General features: G+C 34.2%; 2 protein-coding genes across 2 annotated transcripts in view; both read left to right on the top strand.

The window, feature by feature from the left end:
• The first annotated feature begins 3,184 nt into the window (after positions 1–3,184).
• LOC130613756 (uncharacterized) overlaps positions 3,185–24,882 on the top strand; it is a 31,680-nt gene continuing 9,982 nt past the window's right edge. The window contains exon 1 of the mRNA XM_057435093.1: positions 3,185–3,209. The gene's annotated coding sequence lies outside the window, so the exon portion shown is untranslated. The remainder of the gene's footprint in view (positions 3,210–24,882) is intronic.
• On the top strand, positions 14,852–15,907 carry LOC130613412 (eukaryotic translation initiation factor 6-like). Its single transcript, XM_057434760.1, has 4 exons — positions 14,852–14,870; positions 14,991–15,070; positions 15,119–15,184; positions 15,695–15,907. Exons 1-4 carry the CDS (start codon positions 14,852–14,854, stop codon positions 15,905–15,907), a joined length of 378 nt encoding a protein of 125 aa, XP_057290743.1.

Here is a 24,882-nt window from a genome sequence, read left to right as displayed (position 1 = left end):
GGCCTGAGGGATAATAATGTCATGTAATTACATCTCACTAAGCGGCGGCTGTCCCACTCTTTTTTGCATTATAACTTTGCATTGTCGTTGATGCTGCAATGCACGAATTTTCGAATTCTTTTTGCACATTTCATGCATGGAAGTGTTATTTCTTATAGCTCTTATCTATCAATTTAAAAGCCTCCGATCTTTGAGTCTGAATTTTCTCAGCAGTCTTTCTCGTCATCGTGGCCTGAATCGTGTTTCCTTGGATACCTGATGCTATTTCCTGCAGTAGACCTTTTTGGGTAGACATTGTAAATGCGAAACTATTTTAGTTTAGGATTAAAAACGTCATGGTATTTAGAAAGCTATTCGTTTTTTATTTTACTCCTTTTACAATACATAATTTCAAGAAAGTTGTTTGAATCAGGAAACCAAGAAAACTATTTTCCCAGCGCAAAGGTTTTTTTACCGCAGAAATAAAATCATATTCACAAACCGCAGAAAGTTTATTCCTTCAAATGCATAAATTTTTGCGATCTAACTGAACCGCAAAACTTTCTAATACAAACACCTTTTTCCTCTTATGTAGCTATGTTCCTCAGGCGATCAACGTTGTCCCCAGAGCTCTTCTATGCCCATGATATTTTGAAATATTTTAGAAGAGCCTTTGGGGTCTTCTACGTCTATGATATTTAAAAAAATATCCCCTTAGCTGTCATGTCATGCGAATATAAACGATTCCACCTAAACAGTTTAAGTGATGTGGTACGTAATGAAAGCGTAAACGGAATTGAAGAATGTATATTTTGTTAAACTTATATTTTATTGAACGCATTTTTGTTGTTGTATCCTTCATTTTGATGTTTAAAAGCAATACAAGGTTTTAAAAAATTCTCGTTGTTTCGTTTTGCAAGAGACAGGGAGTATTCAAACCTATTCCAAATAAATTTTCGCAATTTTACCTTTTTGTAATTAGTGATATTTATTTTTTTAATTCCCAATAAGTTATTGAAATTGGAATTAATGACCTGCTTCAAAAAAAGACTTTTAAATGTTAGTCGGGGAAGCAAAGTTGAAGGATTTATTTTTTATAACAGCTAATAGGAGAATTTTTTGTTCTTTTTTGGTGGAAAAAAAACATTTGCGGCTAGGAAAATTTTAATTATTTTGCGAGAAGGAAACTTTTGCGGTTCGTAAAAATGAATCTTGTTTGCCGAAATAAACCTTTGCCAAAACCGAAAAAGCGATAAACTTTCTTCTGCGCAACCAGATGGCACAACACACTTTTTTCCCCTGAAAGTACGCAGAGTCAGCCCAGAGCCTGGACGCGTAAGGCTTGGTGTCCAGGCTAGGTCATTTATTTACCCTAGTTCTTGAAAATTATCATTTTTTGGAAAACAATAAACAGAACTCAATACTACTTGTTGTAAATTTCGTAGTTTGATCCATGGTCATAAATCTTATGACTATGATTTATCAATAGATTGTTAAGCTAGATAGCTAGATAAAACTTCGGAGCTAACTGGCTAGCTGGCTGGCTCCATTTTCCTTTGCTGATCAAAACTATAGACTATGGACTATTATGAAGTAGCTAACTAGAAAATTAGAGACATTCGTTTTTGTTTTGTTGGCACTGTTCACAGCCAACTGTGGACTGAGCTTTTGGAGCGTCATTCTGACAGAACTTAAATTTCACTGTTGGTGTAAAATCCTGTGTAAACAGACCAAATCTGAACTCCAGTGTAGAGATTGTTATGTGCATTCACAAGGTTGGTAAAAAAATTTGCCACAACTTTAAAATTTACCTGACGGCAGACAAAAGAAAACTTTATATATATATAACTCTATGCACGATAACATTTAACTTTGTGTAAAGAACTTTACTTTTGGATGGTTTTGAACGACAACTATTGTTGCAAAAAATTTAAATAATTTAACGGCAACACCGTCTTTTCATTTGCATAGTGTTATTGAGGTAAAAGGTAGGTTGTATAAGACCTGTGTAAGAAGCGTTATGTTGTACGGTAGTGAGACATGATGGGCAGTGAAGCAGGAAGATTTTGACCGTTTAGAAAGGAATGATATGAGAATGGTTAGGTGGATGTGTAATGCCAGTCTGAGAGACAGAAAGAGTTCAGATGAGCTAAGAAGCAGGCTAAGTATCTGTAGAATTAAAGATGTTATCCAGATAAGAAGATTGAATTGGCTGGAGCACTTGGGAAGAATGGAGCAGGATAATTGGGTAAGAAAGTGTAGAGACTTGATAGTTCCTGGGGCAAAGCCCAGAGGCAGACCAAGAAAGACTTGGCAGGAGGTTATAAGGACAGAATTGATACAGCGGAAGTTGAGTTTAGATCTAACACAGTCTAGATCAGATTGGAAGAGGGCCATTAATATACCCTATCCAACCCGTGCTAGCATGGAAAACGGATGTTAAGCCGAGAATGATGAGAATGATGATAAGACCCTAAGTATTTTGTAATTTTAGTGTAAGCTATATGTAATTTAAGTAAAAACTATTACTAGCTGGTTACATTTAGGGGTTTCTGGGCAATTTCCATCAATTTTTCAGAATATTTATGAAGTCTTTCAAGTTTTTACTGTTACTGTGGGTAAATATTCAGTTCAATACCATGAGAAAATTACAGAAATGGCAGCTACAAACATCTATAGCTATAGCTATCGATAAGCCCTTCTGGCTCCAACAACTGCGTGGCCTTAAAAAAGCGGGAGCTTGCTGAGAAAAGGTTTGTTCTTCCTGCGGAAATATTTAAAAGGTTTATAGCTAGCTAGCTGACTACTAGCTAAGCTAGTCATCTAAAAAGTTTGAACAACTTTTTTATACCAGTTTTGAGCCTCCAATATCCATATAAAGATATACAAAAAAGACTAGACAAACTCTCAGAGAACTACGTATATCTTTACGTAGCTTAAGCGTTTGATGATGATAATTTTCTCTTTGTGTTATTAAAAGTTTAAAGTTTAAAGATTAATAAATATCCACGGCTAAATTGTAAACTCGATTATTACATTTTCATTTATTAGGCCTTGCTTGTTATTCACTTGTCTCATCAAGGCGCAAAACTTTTCTTGCACATGCGCACCATAATATAATTAATAGAACCCATAAGCAATAACGGCACGCTAAGTATGCCATCCTTTGGCGAGTTTTTAATCAGCACAGTTAAAAAAACTCAAACTATTTCTAAGTCCCTGAGTTTAAGGTATGTATCCTCACTGAGTTAATCGTGATTTTCGAAATTTCTGTTTGGTTGGGGGTTGGGATAATTTAATAAAAGAAAGGAGTTCTTATCGGTCTGAACAACGAGATATCAATTTGCTCACCGGTACAGCATTCGCTTTTAATCAGGTTTTAAGTTCGAGTCCTCACTTCGGCGCACTTTAAATGTAGTGTTGTCAGCTCATTTGGTGCCATCTACTGATCGCTAATCGGCCTGTGTGGCAGGCCAGCAAGTTAGAGCAATACTATAGATATCCTAGCGGTAATATAACATAGTTACAGTCACAAGGGAGGAAGAGCCAGGCGTTAGGATGGAATCCCCAAGGATGTCAAAACTTTCCATTGGCTACTTAATTACTTATTTACTCTTTGTTTGCGACTTTACCCACAGACACGCGTTCCTTCAGAGGAATAATAAGCCCGTCAATGTCAGAAAAATTTGTATATAGCTAATGGCGGAAATATTCAAGCCCCTGGGCTTCTTGTATAATATTTCAGCAATTCGTTGTGTTACTTTAAGGGAGGCAGACAGTTCCACAAATTCACAATAAGGTTCGTAAATAAACTTTCTCAAATGTCCAAAACCTAAGAAATTAATCTATTGTAAAAAAAACTTTCGTGTTCCCAAAAATGATCTATGACTTCGCGTGAAAAAACCTTCGTGTTTTGCTAGTGATTTATAATTTCTAAAGGCATAAACTTTGACGAGAAAAACCAAATATTCAAAAAACAACGGTTCAACGGTTAGCCATCAAGTTCAGAGTATCCTATGTAGAGACAGGATGTTCAACCTCGAACCCAGGGCCTGTAGTGTTTTTTATATGAAGATGAGAGGATGTTGTGTAGCACATTCTATCCCCCCGCGATCGATACGCGGAGGTGTGTCAGGGTTGAAAGAAACGTAATGATAATGTGCGCGCGGCGCGCGATCATCAAAATATTATTGGGGCCCGAGTAGCAAGGGATGTGTTGCAACTGCGTAGTTTAAATTCATGATGGTTGCAATACTGCTTATCATGCGGAAAACTCTAATAACAAGTGCCAGGTTGGAGGGCCTATTTTGCTCGGCGACTAACTTAAGAAATTCGAGTAGCTGACATATGGAGGTCATTCTTGTCTCGATGATTCATGAGACGCGCGAAAACTGCGCACACGAGATTCGGTTTCTCTTGGTTGCGTTATAATTTTTAATCTATGATCTATTATCATGGAAAAAGACCAAGCAAAGATTGATTCAACCGATTTTAAAAATAGGTGAATTCACTGTTTTTTTTATTTTATTTTTATCTCTGTTTATCGTGAAAAATAGTCATTTTTGATATACTCGTGTTGTAGAATATGATGGAGAATGACTATTTTCAAGTGACGAAGAAGATGATTCGTTCTTTAAATCTGATGCGATGTAAAGAAATATATTTTTTATTTTTGTGTTTATACATTATTAAAATTCTTCTACAGTAGCTATAATAGCGCGCATTTTATTTATTTATTATAGAGATGAAATTTTAAAAATACAAAAAAATCATGCGCAATCTCGTAAAAGAAAACTTGGTAAATCTATACAATAAATTAATTATTCATGATGTTTTAATTGCAATAATCCTTTTGTTAAAATAATAGTGGAGCAAAAACATAAAAGTAAATCTGACATGGAAGTGGAAAAAACCCAGAGATTGTAGAAAAAGCGCAAAGAAAAAATATTATTTTGCTAACAACTTTTACTTGTTTGCATTAGCTACGATTTGGTCACAAACTTAGAACAAGGTTTTCTTAATGACGTTTTAACATCATTTCATTGTCTTTACAAAAACGTGTATGTTATACCGTCGTAGACATTTCTTCTAATCAATGAAACTATACTGCTTTAGAAAGTTAGACAGAATGTGTCGACTCCTTACGAGAAGCTCAAGAAATAATTCAGCAACATGAAATAGAAACCGGAACATCGTATTCTAACTACTTTAAGGATGAACAAGAAGCCCTGGGGGCTCTAAGAATTTCCGCTCGCTACCAAAATATTTGATGAAAACCAGCTAATTCGTTGTGTTATTGTGCTAAACATTTGAGGAGGTTTGGTGCATGAACCTCTGAAGATAAAGCACACAAGTGACATTATATCTTACAACAAACGCAAACAAAACGAAACGTGTCATAATAAACTCACATTTTAAAATAAATTGCTAACAAAAAATACAGCCTAACATTCATGGTAAGTCTTGCGATTGAAACGTTTATGGTCTTAAACGGCATTTAGTTGACAAAAAATCAAAATTTTGCTGTGACCATCATTTTCAGCATACTTTTTTTATTAACTGTGCAAATTTTTGTCGAAAATAAAGCAGTTTTAATTTTTGGTTAAATTTTGGCCTAAAATGACATTTAGGTGACAAAAATCAAACTTTTGCACCATCATCATTTTCAGCATACTTTATTTGTTAACTGTGCCAGATTTAGCCGAAAATAAAACGGTTTTAATTTTTGGATCAATTTTGGCCTAAAATGGCATTTAGGTGACAAAAATCAAAATTTCGATGTCACCATTATGTTCACCATACTTTTTTTGTTAACTTTGCCAATTTTTGTTGAAAATGAAGTAGTTTTAATTTTTGGACCAATTTTGTCCTAAAATGACATTTAAGGTGGCAAAAAATCAAAATTATTATGTCACCATTATGTTCAGCATACTTTTTTGTTAACTGTGCCAAATTTTGTTGAAAACAAATACTAATTTTGTCCTTAAACATCATTTAGATGAGTTCCCAGTAGTTGGGGAGCTTGGGTGCGAAGTTTACATCTGTGACGGAGAACATGTAATCCCAGGGTCGATTTTTTCTCAAAAAATGCTCCAAAAGAAAAAAACGACGGTTTTAAAGAATTTCCTACGCCTTCGGGCGCGGAAATTCAATAACATAACATGAATACTGAACAGACAAACCGAAATAATATCTTCAATAATACTTTAAGGATGTAGCTTTCGGTGCAGACAGTAAGTTTTGACTAAATATTTAATAGAATATAGCTACATAAAATGTGATTTAAATTAAATTTTAATTTAAGCGTGGAAATAAGTTATCCAAATAAATTTTTGAATTAAAAGGAAAATGCATTTTGTTTGAAGACAAAAAATCTTCCATTTCTCAAATAATGTTCGACGGGATACCGTTTATAGTTGTTGGAACAAAAAGCCTATGGTACTGATAGGAACGCTTCTCACAAGAAAGAAAGAAAAGAAAATAAGCTAGAGCGAAAATTATCCTTCGAGATATTGTTTCCTTTCCAGATTACAAGGTGAAATAATATTTTTCCATTCAAGATTACCCGTAAATGCTATAGGATAACACCGTCCTAATATTATTTTATTGTTTATTTAGATAGACAAGTTAACTGAATGGAAGAAAAACTGCGCCAAAAAGTTGAAAAATGAATGGGCAGCTAATAAATCCCAAGTGAAGACCAACAGAGAAATTTGGATAAAAATATTAGATTGCCACGCAGACCATTTGTAAGGGGAGGTATTGTCAATATAATATAATGTAACGTATAAATACACTAAGGACGCTGTTGCAATTATATTAAACTTGAAATCGTTTCAGCGCGGTGGTATCAGTCAACAAATCGATTCAAGAATAATAACGAAAATTCACGAACTCGATGGTCAAGGAATAAGGCAAGTAAAAGAGATGGAAAGACACATAAAGATATATGTTCAAAACAAGTTGTTTTGTGATAAAATGGTTCCTTCACCAACAAACAGAACATTTTTTCCTACACGACGTGACATCACAAACCACATGTACATAAGCACAACAAAGTTACGTTTATCATAGATCGATCAAAATTTCTTATTGTAGAGGAGTTCATCGACAATGTGATAGATTGTAATACTGTGTAACTCCGCCTCAATCTCCACCTGTCATTAATTTGACCTCACCCCAGAAAACAGGAAAAACTGACGTTGTCCCGGGCCAGTTACTGAGTGAAAAAGAATTGTTGACGTTGCGTGAAATGGACAAAATTATCAACAACCATATGCTAACCGTGTGTTGTGGTATTTTTGGAAATGAAAGGATGGCGCAGTGTGACAAGTGCAAAAAATGGTTTCACGGAATGTGTGAAAACATACCAAACAGCGTTTTTAAGAAGTCCAACCAACAAGAATTGGTATTGCAAAATGTGTAAAAGTGTTTGTTGTAAATTTATCTTATCTCATAAGAAAAAAAAACAAAAACGAACGAGAAAGTGTTTTATTCCATTCCGCGTGGGTATTCAAGCCGTACGGGCATAGTTTGTTTAGATATTCGGAACAACTCGCGAAAACTCGTCCAAAATATTGTTTTTTATGAACCTCCGACCCGGCACTTGTTATTAGAGTTTTCCTTATCATGCGGTATGTATAGAGAAGTTTAATGGTGAAATAATGTGTAAAATTCTGACTCTGTTTGTGTGTATATATAATACGATATTAAAATATCTGTTTAAAAAAAAAGAAAGAATTACCTGACTACTTGTGATGTGAAGAGGAGTGTTTTCGAGTTTTTCCAGCGTTCTTTCCAGCGTTCTTTCCAGCGTTAATATAGTAGCAAACCACTTCCCCCAGTCTAACTCCAGTCCAGATCTCAAGCTATTGGTGATAGTCTTTCTTTTCTTTCAATTTATATCTGCTATGTATAATCACATCTAAGTTAGACTGAACTAAGCAGCATTTTTAAAGGACTGTTGACAAACGATTTTTATTTATCTAACACAGTAGTAGTATATATATATATATAAGTTTAACCGAACTGAAGAGTATTTTTCAAGGACTGTTGACAAATGATATTCATTTATCTATGTTACACAATGTGTTGTGTGATGTATAAGTGTGTTGCGTAGTATAAGTTTGGCAGGCAGGTATGTTATTCACCTACAAAATTATTAATATTTTCAACATACTTTTGTGAATAGTATAGCTAGCTGGCCCACACTTTAGTATAGGCCCATTGTAAGAAAACCTGATTGGTTACTACTAAGACAAAATTCAAGTCGGAAAGTCTGCAAATTGTGTAAACAATAAACCGGGCCAATGGCAAAACTTTTGTCTTAATCTTAACACGTTATGTGCTTCCCACTTGCGAAGGTGTGAGGACTGCACTGGTTCATTTGCTACACAGTCTACTATATTTTACTACACTGCATTTAAGGTGAGCTAACAGTCTCTTGTTGTGTAGTAGAATGCAGTTTATATTAACACAAAAATAAAACTTTCACAAAAGAAATAAGACTTTTTAAAAATTTCTATTGTGATAGAAACTTCTATTTTTTAAAGACATAGTTTTTTAGCACTTTCGTCTTAACCATCATCATTGTTTTCTATCTGTTGTCGTCTTGGCCATTTCTTCTTTATGGATATCTAAAAATCTCAGGGCTTATGTTGCTTTCCTTTTTTGTATAGCTGTGGTTGACATTTTTTTTTTGTTTGCCAGGTTTTTTCTCCTTAATCTCTTTACATATTCGTCATCAGTGACAACTCTAGATTTTAAGTCCATCCGCTCTTGTGCTTCATTGGTTTTTTAATTTTAGGCCATATTAGCTCCCCAAACCTCTTATTTGGAATGGTGTGGGGACTAGTGTGCTTTTTAAGTTATTGCATACCAAAGACCAAGGCCCAACATTTACCTTTCGGAGTTATTGCAGGACATTCTTCTATTTTCGAAGCAATAGTGCACATAGATTTGGTAATGAAGTTGTTGCAGATGTTATGAGTGCAATGGAGCCAGACAAACTTGGTGTACCTATGAGTGATTACATTAGCGTCAATTACGGGTTTTCTTGAAGATTTCTTGGTGATTTGTGAGGCATTTGATTCACAACATCTATTTCAGTCTGCCAGCATCATTCCACATGTGTTACTTTTGCAATGTACTCAGATTAATATTGGATACTTTCTTTTATTTACAGGACAAACTCCTAGGTAAAAGACAGATGTGTCAAACTTCAGCAACTAAATTTACAAATTGATGTTTTTTATTGCCTTTTTTGCTCCAGCAGAACAAGCCACGTCTAGAAGCTGTAGCAAATTTGTTGTGTGTGGCAGCTGTACAATTTTCATGTCCTGATATCTATCATCATCATCGTCATTCACGGCTTAACGTCCGTTTTCCATTCTAGCATGGGTTGGACGGGGTATATTATTGACCTTCTTCCAATCTGATCTAGACTGTGTTAGATCTAAACTCAACTTCCTCTGTCAAGTCTGTCCTTATGACCTCCTGCCAAGTCTTTCTCGAACTGCCTCTGGCCTTTGCCCCAGGAATTATCAAGTCTCTACACTTTCTTACCTAATTATCCTCCTCCATTCTTTCCAAGTGCCCCAGCCAATTCAATCTTCTTCTCTGGATAACATCTTTAATTTTATGGATACTTAGCCTGTTTCTTAGCTCATCTGAACTCTTTCTGTCTCTCAGACTGGCATACCATTCTCATATCATTCCTTTCTAAACGGTCAAGATCTTCCTGCTTTACTGCCCATGTCTCACTACCGTACAACATAACACTTCTTACACAGGCCTCATACAACCTACCTTTTGCCTCAATTGACAAGGCTAGTCAACAAAGGAAGTAACTCTCTGAACTTTTTCCAAGCAGAACCTATCCTGCAAGTAACACTTCTTCCAACACCCCTTCACTGCCCAACATATCACCTAAGTAACAGAAGTTCTCAACTATCTCTAACGAGCCACTCTTGTACATCATTAAAGCTGGAAATACTTCATTCTCTATAATCACACCTTTGCAACGCTTGCATACAAACTGAATGTCAGCTCTTAACCTTCCACCAATACTACTGCACTTCTTATGTACCCAATGCTTGCAAGTCTGACAAAAAATTGAGTTACTACCAACTCCTTTCCTGCAAACTCCACAAGGCCACTTTCCAACTATACAAGGTCACGCTTGGCTGCAATGCTACTATTCATGACTTTAGACTTTGCTGTGTTCACCCTTAGCCCTTTCTCTTCTAGTCTTTTCTTCCACTTCTCAAACCTAATTCTTCCATCGACTCTGCTATAAGAACTAAATCATCTGCATACAATAACTCCCATGGACAACCTCCATCGACAGCGCTTCTAAGACTAGAACAAACAACAAAGGACTAAGTACAGAACCCTGATGTACACCCAGGTTTACACTAAATTCATCACTAAGTGAATCGTTAATCCTGACATGACTTCTAGTATTGCTGTACATAGACTGTACCATCGTAACCAGCCACTCATCCACACCTAATTTTCTCATAGCCCACCAAATAACTTTACGTGGCACTCTATGTATAGCCTTCATAATCACCTTGAGCAATAACTGTCTGTGAATCTCTTGAATCAAAATATATACATTGATGGCCACCTATTCGAACTTCAAAACAGAGTATATTAATGTTTGGCAAGGCTTTATTTCCTTTTCAGGTCCTTTTAATTACTTTGAAGTTTTTAACTGTATAATTTTTCTTCGTATGTTCCATTGCAAAATCTCAGACAGGATTTCTAAAGGTTGCAATAAGCAATAACATCATAGCAGTTGCGCTTAATGCTGAACTAAGTGAATCATTAAACCGAATAGCACGTAACTATCCAATTATTTCTAATTTCTCATAACCTAGTCTGCAAATCTACAGTGACAAAATTAGTATATAATATCTATATATTATATATCTATATATCTATTATTATATATCTATATCTATATATTATATTAGTATATAATATCTATATATTATATATACTAATTTTTTCTAAATACTCTTCCGGAAACTGTTTATATGTTGAATTTTTTTTCTGTCACTTTGAATTCTATACGCATATCAGGAGATAAGAAAATTGGAATGTATACACATTTTTTTTTATTTTAGATATTATATACTATATAGATTCAGTGATGGCAGTAAGAGCGAGGTATGAAAATAGCAATGAAATTGGTGTCTATGCAAAATTAACAAATACATATTGCATGGTGGGAGTTAATGGCTCAGAAAACTTTTACAGGTAAATATTTTTGTTTTGCCACAACAGCAATGAACATAATGGTCTGTCATTGTACATGAAATAATATATATTGCACAAAATGTCAAAATAGATAAAAGCTTCTTAACTCTAAAGAAGAATCTTGCTATTTGCAAATTTATAAGGTGCATTGCAAAGTAAAAAGTCAAGTTTCTTTTAAAAATTTACCTTCGAACCAACTTTTTTCACACACTGGTTTGAGACTGTACCTAGACTTTCCATGATTACTGATACAGCTATAGTATTTGTTTTCTGTTCACTAACAGTGTGTTTGAAGGAGAACTTGCTGATGTAATTCCCGTGTTTCATGCATCTGTGGCTGACACGCCCATTGTTGGAAGACTGACTGTCGGTATGTTTGCATTCAGTTTTTTGTTATTCACATATAGATAAATAATTCAAACTCACATGCCATTTAAAAACATTAAAAGTTCCAGGTCATATATGTAATACACTCCTTTAGCGTTCAAATAAATAACCTGCTACATATTTTTGTGTTGTGTGTGTTCTGTATAGTTTATTAGATTTCAGCAAAATTTGATAATCATTTTATAGTTTATTAGAATGGTACACATGCACATTGCATGTAATGCCAATCTTCAAGTCATTAAAAGCTAATTTTTCTATAAAACGAGATTAGCTAGGAAGCAAGAAACATTTTTGATTGTCAAGGTGTTAAATTTGAAAAATAAAAAACATTACAAAGACAGAGAAAACATTTTTGCTTCATCAAAGATGGAGAATGTAAAGAAAACATAAAATTAGTAAATAAACATTTTTATCTATTTAGGGAACAGGAAAGGTTTACTTTTGCCTAATACAACAACGGATCAGGTATATCCTTTTCTTTTGATGTAAATCAACCACTTGATAAAAAAATTAAGGGTGAAGGATTATTGGAAAGGTTTGTATACGTCTATTATTTTAGAATGTTTTCAATAGTGCAATAACACATTGTTTAATTAAAGGGAAAATATAACAGAAAGTTATGAATCGGGAAACTTGTGAATGTTTTTTTAACTTAGAGGAAAAGTTCTGAATTGTTGTCAGTACAGGGTTCCCACGCCTCCTAAAAGTCCTAAAAAATCCTAAAAAAAATTAAATCCTCCTAAATAATCCTGAAATATCCTAAAATTTCCTGAGTTTTTGCAAATACTCTAAAAATCTCCTTAATTTTTTTAGAGAACAACTATTTATGAAACTCTATTTGTATAATGGTTTTTTTTATGGAATGACTTATATTACCCTTGTCACTAATTCAAATTTCTTAAAATCTCCTAAATTTTTCTGTCTTTTCTTTTATTGAAAATATCTCCTAAAAAAGCAGCTAAAATCCTCTTAAATTCTCCTAAATATCCTGAAAATGTTACTTGCAAAATGAGTGGGAACCCCTGCAGTAGTAGCTAGGACAGTTCACTGACATAAAAAATAAGTGTGTGATAGTTAACTAAAGCGAATCCACATGGGTTTTAGGCTTACCGTATTTCCTCAAATAAGTGCTGGGCCGCTTATTAAATGTTTTTAGATGCGGCGCTTAATAGAGGGCGGCACTAATAAAAGGGTGGCGCTTATTACAAATTTTGATATTTCTGCTTTTAAATATTTCGGAGTACAAACATTCAAGCACAAAAAAGACAATTAGAACACACCTGGAGATGCAGATGGTAAAAATTAACAAGAGCTTCTTGTTAGACACATACCAATCGAGTTATTAAAATTGATCAACCAATATCTTCAAGCAGATCATTCTAATTTAATTATAGCGAATGTAGTGGGAAAGAGAAAAAGAGAATTGGACTTGTTGTTTCAGCCAAGTTTAAATGTTTTGCGATAAATAAAAAAAAATTCTAAATTCCTGCACGAGGAATTGATGTAAAAGAAAGATATTCACATTTAGAAATGAAGTGGAAGAATTTACCAATAAAAAAACAGAATTAAAATCGTTGTTTAGTCTTTTTTTGTGTTTCTAATATATGCTGCATTTTGATGATGGACTTAGGAGGGCGGCGCTTATTATTTTATTTGGCAAAATCTTTTAATCTACTTATCTAAAAAAGGAGCTTATTGGTAGGATGGGCTTAATCTAGTATTGAAAGTATATACTAATCAGGGAACATAAACTCTTATTTAAGAAGTGCCTACTTTGTGTTTCAGGAACTACAACACATTCGTAATTCGTTGCCTGATGATGTGAAATTACAGCGTGTCGAAGAAAGATTGTCAGCACTTGGAAATGTTGTTGCATGTAACGACTATGTAGCACTTGTTCATCCAGATCTTGACAGGGTATGGCATATAGCTAGCGATGCAAGTTTTAAGCAGACAGTAAAACATGAAAGATTTGAAAGCTTTGTTTTAGAAGAGAATCAGGAACTTAATATTGAGCACTAAATTTTTTAACATGCATGGTAAATGTGTCACAACAGAGCATAAAATAGCAACAGATTAAAATTCTAATTGATATTACTTCCATAGTGTCTGTAAAAATGGCTAAAAATTTTTTGGTAGAAGAATGTGTATATTTCTACCACTTCCAGGGACAAAAAAGTAATAAAATTACAATCGCTCATATTGCAAGGTTTCTCCATATTTGTTTCTAAATTTTCGCTAGACTTTATAACTTCATAATGCCAACATTTGCAAAATTATATTGAGGGTTGCTTCTTATTTTTTAAGGTTTGTAATTTGAAAAAAGTGTGAGGTGCTAGAGAGTGCGGCATTTACATACATGCTAAAATTCAGCTGCATATTGAACTACATTGACCTCCAATTAATAGCATGTTAATTTTTTTTAATGTGATACCTCACAAAGGTTCTTTAATTGCCTTATTTTCTCCATCTCAAAACATTTTCAAATAGCACTGGGCTTGTTAACCCCCACTGGACCTGGTTCTATGTCATCTGATCACATGCTTAACTATTTAATTAACTAATTTAAGTAGGCAAATAGGGATTGAAAAATGTTTCTTTTGTTCATCATGGTTTATTTGCGTACATGCACACCTCACCATTAGTTACCATTTTAAAAAATTTCCTCATGTGATCATGTTCTATAGCACAAATATAATTAATACCCTAAAAGACGCGAAGAGAGGCTCAACCTGAGACGTAAAGTAACATTTGTGCATTGTCAATGGAGCTTGTGTCTTGTTAACAATTGAACGATTTATTATAAATCATGAACCTCATTTTTAAATAATTAAGAATTTATATAAATATCTTTATCTGTACTTTTGATTAATCTTTGTTGCAGTATTGATTAGTTTCATTAAATTTTTGCATGTGTATTTTAGGAAACTGAAGAAATTTTAACAGACATATTAGGAGTTGAAGTGTATCGACAAACGGTAGCAGACAATTCATTAGTTGGATCTTACTGCAGCATAAGTAATCAGGGAGGCTTGGTAAGTGAGTGTTGCCGTGTTTACTTATTTGTTCCTGCTGGGGGATTAAGTGTTCAAATCAATGACACAAGACCAGTTTGCTAGAGAGGTGGGGATATTCAACCATATAAATAATCCTTTTACATTTGCACTTGAGATAAATATATATGTTGTTTACATAAAAACAAATTTGTACAAATACCAAGATGGATGGTGGTAGGCATGGTAGGCGAAAAAGGTCATTTCTCAAACGATTAGGAGTTATTTTTTGTATTTTTGTGATAAATTATCTTTATTTACTTCGATTAAAACAACAAGCTTTTGTTGTGTTTTTTCTCATCTAAGAGCAAATTTCCTTAACTAATCATATCTGTCGTTTGTGCCGTATTGCCTGTATCTTGTATAAATGTTCAAATATCTGTTTGGTAAGAAAATGCTAAGAAAGTGCTAGTGTTATGATTTTGATGTTTAAGGTTCATCCCAAGACTTCTATTGAAAATCAAGACGAATTATCCTCGCTGTTGCAAATTCCACTTGTAGTAAGTTATTATCAAAAGCATCCTTATTTACAAGGAGAAAACAAGTCAAAATCGACGTGAAGTTATTTTCAATCAAAAGCAATCACACAAAAAATCACTTGAACACATTTGTAACTAAGCTACATAATTATAGCCAATATCAAAGAAAATGTTACTGAGATCGAATTTTAAGTCGTGCATATTTTGTGGCAAAAAAATAGTGCCGGACATACTACATAAAAGAATTTTGGACCAAAAAGGACAGTGGTTACCAAAAAATTGATCACGCCACTATTTAGTGTACCTATTTTGCTCATTGTGCCAATTTTGTATCCAAAACGAGAAATGTCTAACCTCAGCTGAACTGTACAGAATATAACATATTGTTAAACTTCACCTGTTTTCAATATTAGTATTACCAAAATAAGGTTACTAAAATGAAATAAAACGTTAAATCGCTCTTTGATGTACCGTTATACCCTCAGAGACTTCCTTTTGGCTTTTTGATAACATAATGATCACTTTTCTTAGGCTGGTACAGTCAATCGTGGCAGTGAGGTGATTGGTGGAGGAATGGTCGTAAATGATTGGTGCGCATTTTGTGGACTGGATACGACAAGTACAGAATTATCAGTGATTGAAAGTATATTTAAATTAGGTGATTCTCAACAATCCGCCATTACTACCACCATGAGAGCGGCTTTGATTGACAGGTATTGGATCTTATTTTACTTTAAAGAATAAGTAGCGTAGGTAATGTTTTACGTCTGCCAACTGGAGTGAAAAACGCTAACATGTTTTACCAAGTGGACACAAGCTTAAGGGTATGAATCGTGTGGAATAAATTTTATTTTAGCCAAATTTCCACCAAATTTAATTTCACGAAAAAATCCTGGAGCTATAACAGATAGCACGTCAAATTAAATTTGGATATATATTTTTATTTGTCTAAATTTTGTATTACCATCGTGGCCGTTGCTTTTGGAATCTCGTAGAATCTCATGTAAAGTAGCCACTGTGATAGTGTCTGTCTCAAGCAAGCTCCTATTCTTCCAAACTCCTAGTTCGCAAAAAAAAAATCACGCAAAATTTGATTGAAAATAGAGCTCGCAAAACTTAATTCGCGCAAAAATATATCAGTTTAAGGGATGTTATTGTAAGCTTAAAAGTTGTTACGTTTATTTTCAGCATGGCGTAAACACAACTTTGAAGAAAATAACGAACAGTAAAAAGAGACACAGATATCACAAATTCTCTGATCTACATCCCAGATACTTTTGTATTAAATTTGATCTAATGTTTTCAACTTGGAGAGTATTGCATGGCATATTAAACGTCGCTACCTCGTTCTGGTACATAAATCCCAAAAAGTGCGCGAGTGCACAAATATTTTTACGAATTTGGTGTAGTATGTGTATTTTTTTAATTTATGTATACGTTTAAAAACGCAAAAATATACCTATTCTCCCCCTTTTTATTTTCAGCGATGTGGCCAAATTTTCATAAGCCACCTTTTTATGTCTAATGTACTAAAATCTATATAATAATGCAACGACTGTGTGTCTGTCAGTCATTTTTCACTGCGCAGGTAACTACGGACACGCTGGAACCGAATTGGGTAAGTTTACAAAACTTGGGTCCCTGAATCCGTTTCTGAATGGACGAGTTGATGACGTCATCAAAAAACATTTAAGCCTCAATATCTCTGCAACAGTTTGTCAAAGATACAGGAACCCATACATCTTCTTGAATAGCGTCTCACGATCTATATGATGAAGACAACCGGTATACAAAGTCCTAATAAAACATTTGTTAACGTCAGCAAAATATATAAACCTATATATCCCTACAAGAAGGGCTTGTCATATAAAATTTTGGAAGCATATTGCGACACTGGAGTTATTTTCTTCGTTATCAATTTTCCCATAGCCATCTATATAAATATAGACCCAAAAAAGTTGTGCTTCAATTAAAACCAAAAAAAGGAACAAGAAACCATTGTGCAAAAAAGTTAATTTTACTGCATTTAGCTGTATGTCGTATTATTAAACAACAACACTATTCCAATTTCAAGAAAAAACATGGAAAAGATTTGGAAGCTTTGATTTTTGTACTAAGCATAGCGTCTAATAATCCTGCATCGGCTAACTATATATTCTGTTACAGGCTAATCATCAGTTCACCCTGACTGTTCGGTGCAAGTAACAATAAGTAACAATAAAATTCTGTGCGAATATATATCTTTTTATCTGATAGAAGTAGCCCCCTTTTCCCATAAGAACAGTTGGGTGTCCAGAGCCATGAAAATATTACACAAAGCAGGATAAAGGTTTTTGGTTGTTGGCTTTTAAGAAAAATATGCAGTTTAATCAAAACACTAATTTATGTAGTTAGCTAGCTAGCTCGATAGCTAGCTAGGCAGCACACTTCTCTCAATTATATATAAAATAATTTTTACCTAATAAAACACACGAATTTAAAGAAGAGTGTTTAGCTCCCCAGCTACATCAATAAAACTACAACGACCACTTTTATTCATGGCCGTACACAGAATGTTCTGGCCATACGAAGAGTACACAAACTCTGTTCAGATTGGTCATCAAATTGGCAAAGATTAAAATGAAGCATCTTCATTGGCTTGCAAGAAAACAGAAATTTTTTGAGGCTTTAGCCTGGACACAAAAATGTAGCAGCGTCCAGCCTAGCTGCCCTGTCTCTATCTATCTATCTCCTTAGGCGATTTTAAAGATTCCGCCTTCGCTGGCGGAAATCAATGATGTTGGCCCGAGTATCGGAGAAAGATCTTCCGAATTGCGGTATACCTTATCGGGGAAAAAAGTCTGGGAAAAGTGACTATATTTTTCCAAGTGATTAATTTTTCCCCGACCAAAATTTCGCCGAGATTATTTTTTACCCGACTAGTACTTTAACCTGTTTTTTTATACCCGACAAAATTTCCCCCCGACTTTTTATTTCTCTGATAATGTAACTCGAAAGAAAAGAATGTCAACAGAATACAACCCTACCTCCAAAGATTATATACCACCGACGTATCCAGAGAGGTTTTGCTACCGATTTACCGGTATGGGATCCCAAATTCCTATCACAAAAAAATATAAAATGCAAAGACAAAAAGACTAGTAAGTTAAGTAAATATAAGCTCTAAGTAGTATGTTTTTCTTCAGCAAATTTGCGATCCTTCAAAACGATTAAACTGCTTGGGTTTGACGTACATGCGATCACATTCGTAACATTTGAATGTTTTAAAATCACGAGCCTACCACCATCTTTACCCACTCAGCTATTTTAAAATAAATCGAGTGAACGATAGCTTCAGCCTATGTTATAGACCTAACTCTACGTTTGTGAACGTAGGCTATACGGTTTGCCGTAAAAATCAATACAGCGCTGGGGACAAGGTTGGTAATCACAATTTTATTGGTTGATAATTAGTATCAATGATTCATCAGCCCTTAAAATTAGCGTCGGTATTCGGCATTGCCGACTTAAAATACAGAGATACCGTAGTTGCGTCAGCAAAAAAATTGCCGACGTAATTCTGTTGTGAAATTTAAATGAAGGGTGTTATTATGAAGAACGTAAGGTATAGAGAACCTTAAAGTCGGCCCCTTTCCTTCATGCTGAGACTCTTATGCCCGGCTGGTGCATTACATTGAGACTCCAACGAAAGACGGAGGACCATTTGGAACCATGCCACAAGTCAGTCCGACCTTCATCGTCACAGTAGAGAATACTGCGAGAAGAGTGCGCACCCATGCAAGTTAAATATAACCAGAACATGGGAGAGGGTAGGTGTCCTGTACCTTAATGCAGCTTTCGGACGAATGTCCTCGTGATGTAATACCAAATAAAAAAACATGTTCAATAAAGTTTAAAAAATATTTTTAAAAGGGGAAAGAAAAATCAAATGTGTTTAGTAATAATAATCGAAAAAATTGTATATCGTATTAGCAGGCAATAAGTCAGTCCTGCCCTTGGTTTTGTGAGAAGAGATGTTTTGCGAAGACTCTAACAATTGAGTCTCCTGTACAGTTTTTCTTTGCATTGAACTGTGCCTGTGACAAGCATTTTCCAAGCATGTCACCGGCGACTTCTGCGATATTCAACTTAATGATGCCCTGACCTTCAGTTCGTAAATAGCACGTGTACAACTTACTTCCTAATACTAATCTTTTTTACTCCCATACTAACATTGTCGATTTATTTAAAACAGCTAACCAAGAACTTGCGCATATAAACGAATGGTTTAAAGCAAATAAACTCTCACTAAATATAAGTAAAACTAAATATGTGTTATTCTATAACCGTTACAAAACTGATAATATACCACTCTTAATATACCATCTTTTAAAATTAATACCGTAAACATAAGGAGAGAAGAAACAATAAAATTTCTTGGTGTACTTTTAGACGAATCATTAACATCTACAAACCCTTGAAAATAAAATCTACTAAAACTCAGGGATATTATATAAGGCCAAACGATACTTAAATTCCCATTGCTTAAAGAACCTATATTTTTCTTTTATACACAGCTACTTAACGTTTTGTAATATCTCATGGGCAAGTAATGTAAATAAATTAAAAAAGTTGTATAATAAACAAAAACATGCTTGTCGCATAATTTTTGGTTTAGACAGATATGCACCAACACAACACTTATTTCCTTCAAATTAGGGCTTTGAACATTTATCAATTAAATATGCACGAAGTTTTACTTTTCATGTACAAGATAAGACAAAACATAACACCAAAATTGTTTACTAACCAATTTAGTTTAATACAACATAAATATGATACTAGATTTTCAAAAAATAATTATCAAGTGCCAAAGATTTTATTAAAATCTTGCACGTTTTCAATTAGACATAGGGGACCATACCTATGGAATAAATTTTTATCTGATGATATTAAAACAATCTCAACACTTAATATTTTCAAGAAAAATGTAAAAACAAAATTAATAACGACTGATCTTATAGACATTTGTAAATATTTTTAGATGCACACTCTCACATAGACCTTTGTAAATTCAACTAATCTTTTTATGGAATATATATATTAGAATATTGCTTTATTATATTAAGTATTATTTTAACTCTCTCTTCCTTTTGCTTAACCACGGGGCTTAGTGATAAGGCAATTTGTGCCTTCTTTTTGCTCCGGCCATTTTTGTATATATTACAAGATATTTTAACCTGTAACATTTACGGCGAAATATACCTATACCTAACCTAACCTACAGAAACCTTTGATATAATTTATTTATTTAAATAGAAAACGGTCTTTTAATGGAGCCCATCCGCTCTTACCGACAGAGCTATCGCCCCCTAAACCATGCATACTTATATCGTTGCGTAGAAATTGCTTATAAGTCGCAAAAATCGCAAAAAAGATCTCGCGACTGACATTCATGAAGCGTCAATTTAAAAGCGATGCCCCGATTCGTTGGAGACAATAGCTACTGGGCCAGGGGGCGCTAGACTTAATTCTACCAAAATCTCTAAACAAACTGTAATTTGTTTGGGCTGTGTAAGCGAGACCGTTGTAAATAAACACTTCGAAGCAGCTGCAGCCAGGAAAGAAGCGAAAGGTAGCTAGATACTGTTTTCTATCCACTGTCCTACTGTTTCAATTGCATTCCAATTGAAAGCTTAATGTTATGTACACACTAATTATGTTATTGTACATAGAATAGCTATAAATAGTGGCTGAGACGTGTATTTGCCTTTGCCACGATAACCCAATTATCCCTCTGGTTTGGGGCATCTAATGCCTGGATTGGGGAATCTGATCCCTGAATCACATAAATTCGCCACATAACTTCATGGTTTTGACTATATCAGCTATCTCTAGAGAAGCAACTTTGCAAAAATGCCATTGAACAAGGGTGGGGGTTTATTGTGTGCAGAGTCGGGCGAAAAAGAAATCTACTAATAAAACATCCTATTTCGTTATTTACCCCATAATTCTGTGATGTATTTTTCCAATGTGAGATCAACTTATATTATTTCTAAAATCCATTTTATGATTAGCTAAGAATACACCTTGTGCCGATTTCGAAAAAGTAATGCGCGCGCATTTTAATTTTCAAAATGGCGGTTTTGGTAGGTAAACAAACTAAAACCGTAAATAGCTGTATGTACAGTTTTGTCCCGTTTATGAAGGGAATTGATATATATTATATCATTAAAAGGGTATTTAAAGAAAAAATAGAATTAAAGCTATTAGTTTGTAATATCTTACTCAAAATAAATCCTTCTTATATAAACAAATCAAAACAAACTTGAAACCGATTGCGCTCTTAAGCTTCGCTGCCATCTATGTTTATAAGAACTAATGATATAAATGCCAGAACATATGGGAGCAAATTAAATATTCAGTCTTGTTTATGTATATTCTGCAATTTAAACCCCACGGGCGACGCGTGCGTTGGGAATTGTAAACAAATATCTCTGGGGCAACACTTGTTTTTACCATGGATGAAAATAATAACATACTTAACAAAATGTCATTTGAAAAATTTATAATGTGGAGTGTCAACGCTCTGAAAACCTTTTTACACATCCGGGGAAAGATTACTGAGGGTGGAATTGATGATTTAGCAGCAAGGTATACATTTGTTAAAGAGTTTTAAAAATGCGACTGTTGTGGAAAAGGTTTGTTAGAAGTCAAATCACCTTATTCGATCAAAGGAGACCAACCAACATGTAATTTACCCTACTTGGAACAAACTCTTAGCGATAAGAATGAAAAGATAACAACATTAAAAACAGACTTCAGTTACTATTTTCAGGTGCAAGGGCAATTAGCTGTATCAGGTAGAAACTACTGTGATTTTTTGGTGTATACAACAGCTGGCTATCATTTAGAAAGAATATTTTTTAATCAAAAATTATGGGAGGGAATGCAAATAGAACTTGATTGTTTTTGGTCAAACATTTTATGCCCAAATTGTTTTATGGTCAAATTAAGAATCAGCTAAATAAAAATAGAACAAACAACGAAAACAAACAAAAATCGGTCAGAAAATCTCAACAAAAACCACCTATTGTAGACACACCTCCAGTCAAGATCCAGAAAACAAAAAATAATAAAACAACAAAGAATCCAAAGATCGAAATTTATCTGTGTGGAGTATGTCAAAAACCGCTATCTACAAAACCAACGAAATATGAAGATTTTAGTGTAGGGTGTGATAAATGCCCACTTTGGTATCACTTCACTGTGCAGAAATTCCTTGTGGGGTAGACCCTAGCAATTTCGATCAATGGAATTGTGAATGGTGCCGAAACATCACAAGTATATAACCTATACAATAATACACACACTTAAATGTTTTATATATTGGAAGTTGTAAGTTTGTTAGGGCAGCACATATTATAATAAGGTCATCAATATGATGAGTAAGGTTGATAGTCATTTTTCTTCCAATGATATGAAATGTTTTTGTTTTTTTTTGTTTTGTTTTTTTGATTTTGTTGTTTAAGTATTTCACTTTACTTGCCAACTGTTGATTACTTTTAACCAAAGTTTTTATTATAATATCTTTGTGATTGTTATATTTAGCACAGTGATGATAAAACAAAATACTTAAACTAAATTTTGCAATGCTCACTAACATAACAAAAATGTAAAAATTGAATAGGAAGTAAATGCTGCAAGAGATGTATCATCGTATGCTGAAGATTGATATGCATTTTCCTCCATCAAAATATCATTTACAGTGGCTGCATCATCATAATTATCAATGGGCAGTTCACTATCATTTACTAATGGCAATTCAGATGCTTGTATATCATTAGCAGCTACGATGTGTTGTGATGATGACGATGCAGCATCAATAGCTTTCCTTCCCTTTGATATTTTGGGTGGAAGAGCCTGTTTCGTTAAAACACGTCTTTTACTGCCAACTAAGTTTTTAACTTTTCCTGCTGATTGGTATCCCAATCTTTTAGATGGAAAGGGGTTTTCCTTTGTTGGGTATCCATCAATGAAATGATCCGAACAAACTCTTGACTGTTTGCCTAGAACCCAGCAGTTGTTAGTGGCACTGTCCAATCAATTAATTAGCTGTAACCATTTTCCCCTCGATTCTTTTTCCTTTTTCTCGGTTGGAAATGGAAACAACCTACATATGTAAAAACATAGTTTATGTTTACATGAACAAGCGACACGACTATAATTTATAAACTTAGCTACCTAATAGTTATTACTTTACCTGAAAGGGGGATCACGTTCACATGATTGATTCATACAAGAGTGAGATTTTTTCCATTTGTTAAGTTTGTAATCACCATTAGAGCAACCACTAACAGACAATGTCTTGACATGTTAAGATAATGTAAAATACAATTTCAAATTCAAAGAATAAAGGAAAAATTAGCATGCGACATGCACTAGCTTGCCCACCATTTCATTTGTTTACCTACCAAAACTATCTAGGGCCCAGGCCGCGCAGTTCGCAAGTGTATATTTTACCGAACGCTTTGAAATCGGCATAAGGTGTATGGTTGCAATACTTGGCGACTTCTCTCGGGGGCTAGTAGCTGTGCTTCAAACATCAGCATACCTCTTTCTAATGCTCAAAAAACAGGTGTGACATTAGGAAAACTTGGTGAGGTTAATAACCAAGTAATAAAATATTTTTCAGCCTGTCTAGTTTCATAATCAAATGTTATACCCCCTCCGTGCAAAAATTTTCTCATCTATGTTCTACCCTAGCAATGTTTAGGCTACCTGTTCTGTGAAGTGCACAAGTTTTGGTGCTGGTGAAAATGGTAACATGGTACATCCTAGACATCCAAGGCTCAGGATATCATGTCATAGCTTATCCATTAATGCCAATGAAAGGAGAAAGTTACCGAAAAGGTAAAATCACGGAATTAAGATGTTCATCTAATTTGGTCGGTATACACTAACTCTAAATATTTTTTTTGATTTTTACTCTACTGAGTATTTTCCCAAATTTTTTGTGCGTGTGATTTCAAGCATGAGGGTGCTGACTTGACAAAACGTCTATAGTAAAATGGGTTCACCATGTTTCGTGTTTACTTTTATATACCTAAGAAAAATTTTAACAGCTATGATAAACAAATATTGTCTGGTCTTGATAAGCATATACTGGTATGTTTGTGCGCTATTATAGCCAGCTATCACAAACAGCACAAGTAGACCCTGGGTAAACAGAGAAAGCAACAACTTAGCAAATATAGCCTATTCCTGCCTATTTCACCCTAACTGGTTTAGTATGATTTGCAATTCCTGGTCATTGAACGGTAATTGAATGTTATTTTACCAGTTACATGTCTGAGATGCTTCTCATTTGTTTCCAGTCCCTTAAACCCACTAAGGTAAGTTTGTGATCTACCGGGGCCTATTTTTATCATGGAACCAAACATGGAAAGTTATTGTATCTACTATTTCCAATCCTTTAGTGTGGGTAAGGAAATGTTAACAAGATAGGACAGCACCATAATTCACACAGAGTTAATTTTGACTATTTATGACTTTCTATGGGAGTTCCAAGAATTTTCAGAAAATATTGGTCATTTTTAATGTGCATGGTCTATGTAAAGCTTTGAACCAACATTTCCTTACAAATGAAGTTATGGAATTGATAGACTTTGTTCGGACGGTAAAAGGTTAAGTGTTACAGAAAAATTAAAATAATTTATATCCCTCCTGGCTATAATTGT

The sequence above is a fragment of the Hydractinia symbiolongicarpus genome, chromosome 11, assembly GCF_029227915.1.
Source record: "Hydractinia symbiolongicarpus strain clone_291-10 chromosome 11, HSymV2.1, whole genome shotgun sequence".
Classification (NCBI taxonomy): domain Eukaryota; kingdom Metazoa; phylum Cnidaria; class Hydrozoa; order Anthoathecata; family Hydractiniidae; genus Hydractinia; species Hydractinia symbiolongicarpus.
The sequence above is the reverse complement of the archived record's forward strand: the minus strand, read 5'-3'. Positions and strand labels throughout refer to the sequence as shown.

Excerpts from the sequence above, each read along its gene's own strand:
- LOC130613412 (XM_057434760.1), top strand. Across the intron at positions 15,071-15,118 it reads AATGTTCAAATATCTGTTTG|GTTCATCCCAAGACTTCTAT; the intron begins GTAAGAAAATGC and ends TTGATGTTTAAG. Across the intron at positions 15,185-15,694 it reads TGTTGCAAATTCCACTTGTA|GCTGGTACAGTCAATCGTGG; the intron begins GTAAGTTATTAT and ends CACTTTTCTTAG.